General features: G+C 40.7%; 1 protein-coding gene across 2 annotated transcripts; it reads left to right on the forward strand.

Moving 5' to 3' along the window:
* Positions 1–629: 629 nt before the first annotated feature.
* Positions 630–12211, forward strand: pecam1a (platelet and endothelial cell adhesion molecule 1a). Of its 2 annotated transcripts, none has more exons than XM_046039425.1 (15): positions 630–768; positions 877–900; positions 2420–2713; positions 4108–4404; positions 4490–4750; positions 4892–5173; positions 5696–5995; positions 6078–6359; positions 7009–7141; positions 7269–7336; positions 7425–7478; positions 8200–8289; positions 8396–8452; positions 9098–9120; positions 10367–12211. In XM_046039425.1, the coding sequence occupies exons 1-15, from the start codon at positions 714–716 to the stop codon at positions 10502–10504; spliced, it is 2358 nt and encodes a 785-aa protein (XP_045895381.1). In that variant the 5' UTR covers positions 630–713; the 3' UTR covers positions 10505–12211. The 2 variants fall into 2 exon arrangements, with proteins under 2 accessions (XP_045895381.1, XP_045895386.1); XM_046039430.1 differs by having other exon boundaries at positions 10370–12211.

A 12211-nucleotide genomic window follows, 5' to 3' on the forward strand; every position in this document is an offset into this window, starting at 1 on the left:
ATCATAGTTTCATCTCACAGTTTTAACAAGAAGCTACTGAGCACCGGAGGAAGATTAAGTGTGGGGTGTAAGGTGGTAGCAGGTGTTGTCAAAACAATGAATGCTAAATATGTTTAATTAGAGATTGGATTATGACTCAGTGGGAATCCCTGAGGTTCAGTAACGACACAGCAGATTGCATTAGCAATTTAAGAGGTGAGATTATAGGCCAAGCACAGTGGAGTGTGGCCTGTTAAGTAATTCCTGATGTGTTAGTTTATCTGGAAAGCAACAGTCTCTAATATTACCAAATGTAGTCATAACATAGGTTAAGATGTTTGTTATTCATATTAAGTTGTTGAAGCGCATGTGAAAGGGCCTAACTTGACCCACGGCGAGAGAGAACTGAGGAGGTTCCTTCAAGGCTCTTGTACATTATTGCTGAATTTTCTTTTCTCTCACACACTAATAAAAGCATAGTAAATGCTAGATTCCTGAGGAAGTAACAGCCATTTCCTGGCGAGTCAAGCAGCACAAGGAGTATGTACGATAAGACGAGGAACACCCTCTCACCACCACCAAAACCAAAGCCTGAAACACCAAGAGTTTGTCTTCCACACACTCCTCCTCTCCCTTCCTGTGTCCCTCCCTTGTCCTTCTGACTGCTCCTCTGGCCTCTGTCTCCTCAGCCCTCTGTATTTTAATCTTACAGCAGTGAACCACCATTACTCAGGATGGACTCCAGACCCCCCAACCTGCTGCTGCTTCTCAACAGCCTCCTACAATTCTGTAAGGACCCACTGTTGTGCTACTTCAAGGATAAAGGATGTTCCTTCACTTGAAGCTTCTCTCCTGATTCTCACTTTTGTTTTTTTCTCCCCTTTTCTCCAAACACAGTTCAATGTGCCAGTGGACAGTCATGTAAGTATAACTACCTTACACTTTAAATTTTACACTTATTTAAATATTGGTCTAGAGGGTTGCAGTTTCTCCAGCAGTGAGACAGTTTCAGGTTATCCAGTCCGTGCTGTATTAGACAAGAAAGCTATTTTTACCTCACAGTAATTTTTATTTGCAGGAAACTGGCATTGTATCGTGCACTCCTGGCCTCCTTGATATTTTCAAGCCTTTAGGGAGGTTCATTGAAGCTATTTTTAGTTGTCATAGGTGAAGCTGCATAATCTTTCAAATCAGCATGAGTTTGAATGAACTTCACAAATTCTGAAAAGCTCAAACTGCATGAATTTGAATTAAAATGCTCTTTTTTTTCTTGTGTCTGTATTTATCTGGAGCTCTTTGCTAGGTGGCTAGAGAGGCAATCAGTGTCTTAAAGGAATAATTCAGCATTTTGGGAAACACACTGATGGCCGAACGTTATATGAAAAGATTGAAACCACTCTCATGTATGTCGTCCACTCAGTCTAAGTCAGACTACAGCCAGCAGCCGGTTAGCTTAGCATAGCATGAAGACTGGAAAAAGGGGGAAACCGCTTGTGTCAAGATCTGAAGGTTACACAATCCAGTTACCAGCATCTCTAAAGCTCAATAATTAACCTGAAGTGTTTTTGTGAGCGCAAGGTTACCAGTAACCAGCAGAGACAGGAAGTCACTGTTCCCAGTAAAGATATAGTGCGACACATAACCCTCTGTAAAATGGCAAATGATTGTTTTTACACTTACAGTTTAAATAAAAGAGATATAATGTGTTAATGATTAATGAAGGGGCAGATTCCAGGCTAGCCCCCCCCGTTTCCATTCTTTGTACTAAGCTAAGCTAAGCATAGCTGGCTGCTGAGAGTGGTATCTATCATCTCATCTAACTCTTGGCCTTCCAAAATACTGCAATAACAACAATAGTAACAATCCCTTTAAAATTGCAATAAATGTTGTATTAATGTGTTGTAAAAAATCTTAGCTCCAGGCCTACACCTTTTTTTCCAGAGCTTTGAAAGCTTTGTAAAAATAAAACCTTGAGTTAATATTATTTTGTCAAACTATTACTTTCAAGGTCAAGAATGAACTTTCTCACTCTATATTTTTCTGTGCTGGAGTTAGCACAGAGCCCAGATCCCAAACTAACAGCAGCACTTTGAGGATATGGACTAAGTGATTGTTTCTTAGCAGCTGAGGCAGGTTACACTGCGCTGTTTGTTGCTGAGGGAGAGCAGAAGCTGGGATAAATCAACAGAGCTCTCCCAGGGGGGTGGAGAGGGTCAGGCACTGTTTGTTGAAGCTTTTTCCTTCAGCAGCTCCTGCTTACTCTGCAGTAGACTGGGTGCCAGGGAGTGTCTTCCTTCAGACTTCACCTTTATTGTGGGGAGAATAATAGTGCCTGACTGTTGTATTATTTTACTGGTTGGTTTTATAAAAACATGCAGTTCTAATTACATTATTTCTTGTTTGTGTGCCTGTGGTGTTTGTGTGACATTTGGACCTACAGTATACATTATAGATACCGTTGGCCTTACAATCCTACCCAGCAGCACAGTTCAAAGTGGAGCACTGGTGAACATACGCTGCCGGGTCAGCGTCAGTCACGACAACACCCCTCACCTGACGCATACTTTCCAGCTCACACGGGACGAGGTTCTCATCCACTCCTCTACCACTGCAGAAGACTCAGTCCTGTATGAACTCAGCCCAGCCAGGGCAGCTGACTCTGGAAGTTATGAATGTCGGGTCACAGTCAAGGACAAGAGCAAAGCCAGCTTGAGCCAAAAACTTGACGTCACAGGTAAAGCTGGAGATGACAATCCAGAGTTTTCTTGTTTTCAATGAGTTTTTTTTGTTTGTTATTATTGCGTTTCTCTAACAAGGGTGGTATAATATGAAAACTTTGATAATATACCTTAAATCCATCCATATATTACCATGGTTAGGGAGGAAAGTCAACGTAAAGTAGTTGGACAAAACCAGTGGTATTTTCTTTCCAATTGATGAATAATTCAAATTTCTACCAACCATTTTCCACAGCATGAAAGAACATTTTAGAGTTCCTGCCTTCTACAGTACAAACAAGCATTTTCGGTCACCGGAATCTTTTTTTAATAAAATATCATTATTTCCTGCAGTATAAGAAAAAGCTCACTGGCCGCTATTAGTTACACCTTGCAAGTACCGGGTTGGACCCTCTTATGGCCTTCAGTTCACTAACAAGGACCACGGCAAGTTAGAGGTGGTTTATGTATCATGTTTACGAGGAGGGGTCGAGAGGGAAGGGATGAAAGGGGTTGAGGGAAGGTAGATGAGAGAGGGTCTTATAGCGCTACCAAGAACACGGGGGCCGAGACTCATTGTGGGGACTCGTCTCTGTAGAGGGTTCCTAGGAGACTGAGGGAGCTAGATGAGGCCATATGGAGAGAAGAACTGAGACAGTGAGAGAGAGTTTGGGCGCTTTTATGTATGTGATGGTGATTGGATTCGCAGGTGTGTGTGATGGGACACAGGTGGTTTAATCAGTGAGGGGAAAGGGGGAGGTGTGGTCCTGTTCCTGAACCTCAGTTTACATAACTCCATAAGTGCCTTAATTCTTTGTGGCATACTTTTAACAACGTGTTGGAAACACACCCGTACCACCACGTTCCATAGGTGCTCTATTGGATTGAGATCTGGTGACTGTGGAGGCCATTGGAGTTCAGTGAACTATTGTCATGTTCAAGAAACCAGTTTGAGATGATTTGAGCTTTGTGACATGGTGCATCATCCTGCTGGAAGTAGCCATCAGAAGATGGGTAAACTGTGGTCTTAAAGGGATGGACATGCTCAGCAGCAAGGTCAGGCAGGCTGTCACGTTTAAACTATGCTCAGTTGTACTAAGGGGCCCCAGTTTTCTGTCTTAGCTGACAGGAGTGGCACCTGGTGGGGTACTCTGCTGCTGACCCATCTGCTTTAAGGTTCAACATGTTATGCGTTCAGAGATGGTATTCTGCGTACTGCGAACCAGTCTGCCCATTCTCCTCTGACCTCTGACATCAACAAGGCGTTTTCATTCGTGTGTGTGTGTGTGTGTGTGTGTGTGTGTGTGTGTGTGTGTGTGTCTGTGTACTATTGCATTTGAACAAACAACATCAGTATGTAGAGTAATGGCTTTGCTTTCTGCTGTCCTGTTGGGTTTTCCCCTCTCCTTAGGCCTGCAGACCCCTATTCTGTATTTGAGTAAGACCAAACCCTATCAGAATGAGGAGTTCAAAGCCACCTGCAGTGCTCCGGAGGAGAAAGGATCTCTCATCTTCCGGTTTTACCAGAGATTTAGGGCTGGAGATTCTGAGAAGATAAAGCAGCCAGCGCCCACTGGGAACTCATCAGAGACTACACTGGTCCTAAGGCACATCGGAGACATCTTCCTGTACTGTGACTACGAGATCAATTTGGTTTCTGGGACCAGGCACTCCAACCACAGCAATGAGATTGAAGTCATAGTTAAAGGTAATTAGATCAAGATCTGTCATGTTGCTAAGAAAAGATTGCTTAATGAAAGGTGGGATTGAATATTCTGAGTTGTGTTTTACAGAACTCCACATTACCCCGGTCATGAATGTGCTGCCATTCTCAAACATCTTTGAGGGAGACATAGTCGAGGTGGTCTGTAAAGTAGTGAATCCACCGAAGAACATTTATGTATTCCTGACGAGGGACAGGAGGATCCTCAAGCAAGCCTCGGCCAGCCTCAGTTATCAATTCACTGCAAAAGAAGGCGACTCTGGGAAGCTTGTGTGCAAGGCAGAGTGGGGCACTGTGCAGAAAGAAACCTATCATGCAATCACAGTCAAAGGCAAGAACTGGAAACTCTTTATGAAATGTCTGATATGACATTAACTACCTTCTTATCTTAAGTTAAAAGCCTTTTGTGTTCTCAAATTTTAAAAATATACCACATATAATAATGGTTGATTTTGCTGTCCCACTCCAACAGAGCTGTTTTCAAGGCCACACCTGACTGTTGAGCACATACCCATATTTCTGGGTGAACACTTCAAACTGACCTGCTCTGTCAAGATTTATGTTCCTGAGAGGATCAACAATGACACCATGCATTTTTCCATCTACAAAGATAACATCAAACTTACCAGCGAAGAGACATACGTCGCTGTGGCAGACTCTCATAATAATGGCAACTACACCTGTAAAGTTGAGACTGCTTCTGTTGCAGGCAGTTTTGTAAAAGAAAGCCAAACCATTGTTGTAAAAGCAAAAGGTGGGTCATCAAATCAAATGACAATGAATTAATTATATATATATAATAATTAATTGTTTTTAGGCAGACAGCAAGACTTCCTTTAAGCAATGGAAGAATTATATCATCAATGTAAAGATTCTGAATATGATTTACTATTTTTATTCATGCTAGAGGCATTGTAATATGGATCTGCCAATTTAAATCCAGACTCAAACATAAAACACAAACGTTTGTACAGAAATGCATGATTCCCAGATAAGTAGGATAATCCTAATGACCTTCCCTGACTTTTCCTCAGCCTTTAACCCTAATTTGTGTTTATTGATAATTAACTTGTGTTCGCTTGCTAACATGTTAAACTAAGATGGTGAACATGGTAAAGATTATATCAGCTAAACATCAACATGTTGTCAGTGTGAGCATGTTAGCATGCTGATATTAGCATTTAGCCACACAGAGCCACTAGCGTGGCTGCAGGGTCTTTGTCGTGTTTATCTGTGTCTTGTTCTAACCAGACAAACCAAATCACCTTTTCCCCAGTTCCTGTTTCAAAACCCAAGCTGAGTGTGGTGGGGGGTACGCTGGTGTTGGGAAAGCACTTCCAGTTGCTGTGTTACAGTGACAATGGCACTCTGCCCATCACCTACAACCTACACGGGCCTGACAAGAAGATTCAGCAAAGGGTGGTGAGCAAGCCGGGGGAACACGCCATCTTTAACTCTTCAGCCATCTACAAGATTGCAGACTTAAACAACTTTATTTGCCACGTGACAAACAGTCAACAGAGGGCTCCCATGGTAGCAACAGGGGACCAGATGCTGCGTTCAACAAAAATCATAGGTGTGTTTGATGCAGGAATTATGACAACGCATTCAAACATACAGATGTTAACATGGTCTAACATATATTTTACTCCATGCAGAGCCTGTGTCAATACCAGTGTTGACCTTGCAGCCCAGCTCGAATGACATCTCTGAGGGGCAGGGCGTCACTCTCGTCTGCTCTGTTCAGAGAGGCACTCTCCCCATCAGCTTCACCTGGTACCACACTGAGGGAGAGGGCCCTCTCGAGTCCAAGACCCCCAATACACTGGAAGGAGCCTACAGGATCATCAGTGTCAGACAAAAGGACCAAGGGGGATACTACTGTGTGAGCACCAACCCAGCCAACGAAACCCAACAAAGTCCCACTGTCATGATTGGAGGTGCGTTTTGTCCCCTTGATGATGGTCATGTGCGTGCGTTCTTGTATGTCTATCTTTGTGAGGACCAGTTAGAGTTTTAGAGAGTTAGGATGTTTTGAAAAGTGAGGAAAGTCTAAAATGATCAGGTTACTCAGTCTGACCCAAAGTTATTTTTTTTAGAAATGAATGACATAAAGACATTTGCTGTTGGAAAAATAAGAATCTTGTTGTGGCACCCCATGAGGGTACACAGATTGTTTTGTGACTCAGCATTTATTAGAATAATTACAGACCGACTAAAATATAATTGAGCCATAATGAGTTTTAAGTATACACCATGAGGCAATTTTTTACATTTTTACAAGAAATTTATAATATAATATAAAAGAATAAATACTTAAATTTAAAAGTGGTGCCAGTGTTTGAATCCATTCACATCTTTGGCATCCAGCCAGCTATCTGCAGGTGTGGAATAAACTTTAACAAAGGACTGACCTTAACAGAGCTCTCACATGATCATAAAATGAAATAAGTATATACCCAGAGGTGAACGGTACACTAAATCAGGCAGAAAGGTTTGAGATTCTATAGGAACATTTTGATCGGTGTGTTTTATAATTCAATTAAAATGTAATTCAAACCCCTTTATATATTTTATTCTACTCTACAGTGAAGATGGCTGGTTGGAAGAAAGGTCTTCTCGCAATCATTTGCATCCTGCTCATACTGGCATTGATCCTTGTTGTCACCTTTAAAAGACGTCTCCTTCGATTCAAGAGGAAAAGAACTGCCGATCTGTCAGTGTAAGTAACATTTCTCAAGTGCTTATCAAAAATTTAAAGGCAAATTACAAAAGTATGTAGAATGGTGAAGCCCAAACAGTTTCCTGTTGTAAAATGCTGATTGTGTTTTGTGTCCACCTCGTCTTAGGAAGTCAGCCAGCACCAAAACAGAGAGGTTGAGCCTCACCCAGGCAGAGTTTAATGAGGCCGCCAATGGTAAAGTCTATAATACTGATACAAATACTAATTAAAATGAGATTGTATTGATTCAGCAACTGAGGCTTTATTTGTCCTCTCTGTGTAGTCACTCCAGGCATGATGGGAAAGAGTATTTGGAGTGAACATGTATCAGGCTCTGGTGAGTAGTGTGTAGAAATTTATGAAACGTTATTCATATGTTTATTAAAGGATGAGGCTAGTGCTATTCTGCATGTTTCTTATTGTCAACAAATCCTGTGGAAAGACCAAAACCAACAATTTGCTAGTCTTCCTCTCAATACTCTCTGACTTCCCAACCTTTCTGTGATCCTCAGCCTTGAGCCCATTTGTTGCTAATGCAGTCACAGATCTAAAAAAAGGATTCCCAAGTACATTGTTTCCATTTCTTAAAAAGGCTAAGTAATTTCCTATAGCAGCTGGTTATTGTAGTTTTTACCAAACATTACACAAACAAGAACAAATGGTGTATTTGTTAGGGGCTATTTTACACTGCGGATTAATACACATTTGGTGCACATTTGGAGTATTTTAAAGCAGCCGGATCGTGTGTGTGACATTAAGTCAAAGTGCCCGTGTTTGTTATAATGAAGAAACATGCCTTCCAGTGCAACAGTGTGACTCTTTGTTTTTAACAGTTTTATCAGTGAAGTCAAGTGGCACAGAGGATATATATCAGCCTAGCAGACAATACAAGTTTTTGAGCTCAGTTCATTGTTGCTTTTGTTTTTTTACAAGAAAGAAAAATACAAAATACCACCAGCCATATCCTTTAATTTAATTTGACTGCTATGCTGTGATTGATTTCAAATAATATGAAATGCAATAAAGTTTAACTTTGTTAATGCTCTAATGTACTGCAGAGTCTGATGACCAGAATAGTGTGATCTCTCCAGAAAAGCCAGAGCCTCAATACACTGAGGTGCAGACCAGACAGCCAGATCCTAACAGAGGTGAGACTGTTTCTGAATTGTAACATTTTTAGTGTTCAATCATATCACCATTGTCATTTTGATCTTTAAAACACAGTCTAAAAGAATTATGCACTTGTTGTGACAGCTCCGGTGAAAAAGGGCACAGACACGGTGTACAGCGAAGTGCGGAACTCCAAGCAAGGTACGACTTACATCCTCCTCGTCATTCAACTCCCACTTACGTTACACGGTGGGAGAAATCAGGCTAGTTGCTGACGTTAAAAAAAACAACAAAAGGGGTCAGGAAACAGGATCAGCTCCAACTGTAAACATCTGCATTGTTAGTGAAATAATGTCCCATTAAAACAGAAGGCCCAGTCGCCAGGTGTCCACTTCCTGCTTTCGTCAAGGAGAACTTCCTGCTCTAACAATCAGAGCCAAACAGTGTGTATATCCGTTATGACTAAGTTAGCAACACACTCCATTGTTTCATACTCATAATGGAAACTCTTGTCTATTGTTCAGTCATTAGCTCCTAATAACTTCCAGCAGTTTAAATGTCAGCCAACAATGATGCAGCAGTAAAGCAAGTAAAGGTAAACGCAACTCCAGGCATGTTTTTTGCTCTGTGTTCTCTAAGAATAGACTTGCTTGTAGATGAAGACTGTACATATTAGTGTGAATGTGTGCAATGTGATATTATATTAGTGTGAATTTGTGCGATGTGATAAGTAGTTTCCTGGGATCTGGGATCTGTTCATGGGAGTGCTGAAGACTATACAAGCCCTCCTTTAATCCTCAGACTCCTTTTGTTTCCTGAGCTTGTCCTTTTGCTTTGTTTTTGCAGGTGTCCCAGAGCAGGCTGATGGCGTAAGTAGAAACACACACCACACCGCATTCATACAGTGCACTCACATGCTACAAAAAGGCACACACACATACTTATGAATGCCTTGTGTCTTTGCTCAGAGAGACCTCTCACGGACAGACACACAATAAACGGAAACCCTGTGGAGTCACACTCTTTAATGTTTGTAGACAGCTAACTAAAAGCACTAATTGTGTTCAGTAAATTGACCTAGAGTCTATTAGCCACTACACAGCAGGTCAACTGAACATGCAGTTAAACATGTATGAGGAATAAAGTTTTCTATAATAGATAAATGATTATACATTTGTGCTTGGGTTTCAAGAATATCCCTGTGAAAATCAACTGCATTTAAACTCAACTAACTAACTAAAATTATTTAATCATGCTAGCGGCGGGATGGCATGACAATTATGGTGCCCAGAGGATGAATTCTGGTGACTTTGGTAATCCCCTGACTTTTCCTCTAGCGCCACTGTGAGGTTCACATTTGTGGTTTTCTCTGTCTTGACAACTACTAGATGGGTATTCGATTGAAATTTGGAGCACAAATTTGTGTCTTCCCCCCCCGGGATTCATTTTAAAAACTTTTGATGTTCCCTTAACTTTTCATTTCATCATCAGGTCAAAATTAAAATCTGTTCACTACTTTTGTTTGTCACTATACCCATCGGCCTCAGCTGTACTTTGTGTTTATTACTAATTAGCAGATGTTAGTATAACTGGCTCTGAGTTGTTCTACATGGGCCGTCCTTGGGTACTTGAAGCAGATGACCTAACGAGGAGGCTAAAACCCATTGGCCCTCGCGTTCGTCGCTAGTGCATGTCTTAAGGCAATGGGGAGTGAGGTTTACTCACTACACAACCTAGCTGGCTACATCACATACTAATTACATACACAACATAGCTGGTGTTACATTAGCATACTAACATGCTAAACTAAGATGGTGAACTTGGTACACATTTTCCTGACAAAGCATGTTAGCATGCCGATGTCAGTATTTAGCTCAAAGCACCACTCTGCCTCAGTAAGTATGTCTGAGCTGCTATCACGACTGCAGACTTTTGTATTCTATATAATTTGTACTAGTTAGGCTACATCGGTTTGTCTACTAAACTTTCTAGAAATTATTAGGAAATAAAAGACTTAGGGTAACAGTGTTACCCAACACTACTCTACAGGCACAAGTGTCATACAATGATCTTTTTCTTCACACAACATCTCATATTTAATTTGTCCCTTCTCAGCAGGGATCAGTGGAGTATGCACAGCTGAATCATGAGACAGATCATCACATTGTTCAGGAAGACCATGGTGACCATGATGTCCAGGATGACCACACAGGCAACAGTGTTGACAGCACCACTGCTGACCATGGGGAATGAAAACATGACCTAATGCCGGACTGTTAATAATCCAATAAGAATATTTATTCCCTTATTTATCTGGCTCGTTAATGCAGCTGGAGTCTTGTGCACTGAAAGACCTTAAACAGCCCTAAGCAAATGTACTTTTTGTATTTTTATAGCGCTTTACAAGGGAGATTCCACACTGTAAATTCACTTGTTTTGCCTTTGACAGGGCAAATAAATTGTTTTTGTTAAGTGGAAAGCTTCTCTTTCCTTCTCCTGGTTGTTTTCCTGCCAAGACACAGAGAGAGGATGTGTATGGTGTTCCCAAAGGAAAAGACATTCAGGTCTGTATCCTTCCACTGGTGGCAGCAGTGACAGAATAGGAAGAGAGGTCTTTCAAGTGAGCAGAGCAGTAATGTTACTTCTTTAGTGATAAGGTTTATGAGTACCTTCATCAGCCCCCTCTGCTGTGTGAAAGTTTCTGTTTAAACCACTAGAGGACAGACTTCAGGCAGAAGCCGCATGGAAACGTAGTGCCATCTGGCTGTGATCTCTCTCACTGTGAGAAGGTCTTTCACTGTGTATTCAGGAGATATCAGTTTCATTTTCCATTATCTAAGCTTTAATTGAATAATGCAGCTTGAACTCATTCAAGGTCTCCATACACTATGTTTATCAGACTGTGGATTCTGATTATAGCATGGCTGAGTGCAGCAGAGGAGGATATAGTATATTAATAACTGGCATGAACTTTAAGTGACACTTACTATCCAGGAAGCTTTTAGCTCAGAACATAATGTAACAACTTAGCCTGCATGTTGGAATAATATGTTAACGTGAGTCCGATAGGACTGCAACTACCAATTATTTTTGTTGGGTTAACTGTTGATTACTTTTTTGGATTAAATGAATAATTTAGGCTGTCAAAAAGCCCAGGTTGACTTCTTTAAACTGATTTGTCCAACCAACAGTACAAACCCAGACACATTCAATTAGCATGATATGAAATATAGGAAAGCACCAAAGTCTCACATTTGAGAAGCTGGTACCAGTTAATGTTTTGTTTTTAATGCTTTAAAAATGACTTAAAGCATGAATTTTTGATTAGCATTTACTAACAGATAGATTAACTGACTAACCACATCTTATCGTAAATACAAATTTGAGCCAACTAAACTGCAGTACCAAGTTATACCATAACGGTCACTTCATTGCAGTGAATGCAAAGCATGAAAATTATCTTATTTCATGTCTAATTTTAGTATTTTAATTCAATTTTTAAATAATTATGAGTAATAATATATGGTGTCTTTACAAAACAAGTATTCTTGTACATAATGGATAGCCATTGTTTATGATATTGTATTAATATATATATTTTGAAGAGATCTACAGTGTACTACCATTATGTTAAACTAACCTCTGTACATATACAGCATTACTACTAAAACTTCAGAAATGTGGGCATATTCTAGCAGCTTTGGAGTCTCAGAGGCTGACCATATAATCGCAAGGGCTCAAGTTCGAGACCAGTCTGAGGGGCGTTGTTGCATGTCATCGCTACGCTGTCTGATAGCCAAATAAATGGGAAAATGCCCCAAAAATACTGTGAGGAAATGTTCTCTTTGTGATGTGCCATGTCAAAAAAAGGCCTATTAGCCACACATGACTAGGCAGATGAATAAAGTGTTCTACTGTAACTGTATATTGCTGTTGTGACATAAAACCTATTTATTTCCA

The sequence above is a fragment of the Micropterus dolomieu genome, linkage group LG02 (assembly GCF_021292245.1).
Source record: "Micropterus dolomieu isolate WLL.071019.BEF.003 ecotype Adirondacks linkage group LG02, ASM2129224v1, whole genome shotgun sequence".
Lineage (NCBI taxonomy): Eukaryota > Metazoa > Chordata > Actinopteri > Centrarchiformes > Centrarchidae > Micropterus > Micropterus dolomieu.

What these genes read in the sequence shown, in the direction of transcription:
- pecam1a (XM_046039425.1), top strand. Translation starts at nt 714, where the DNA reads ATGGACTCCAGACCCCCCAACCTGCTGCTGCTTCTCAACAGCCTCCTA. An exon ending in GATTGAAGTCATAGTTAAAG is followed by an intron (nt 4,405 to 4,489) that starts GTAATTAGATCA and finishes TGTGTTTTACAG; the next exon opens with AACTCCACATTACCCCGGTC. An exon ending in AGAACTGCCGATCTGTCAGT is followed by an intron (nt 7,142 to 7,268) that starts GTAAGTAACATT and finishes ACCTCGTCTTAG; the next exon opens with GAAGTCAGCCAGCACCAAAA.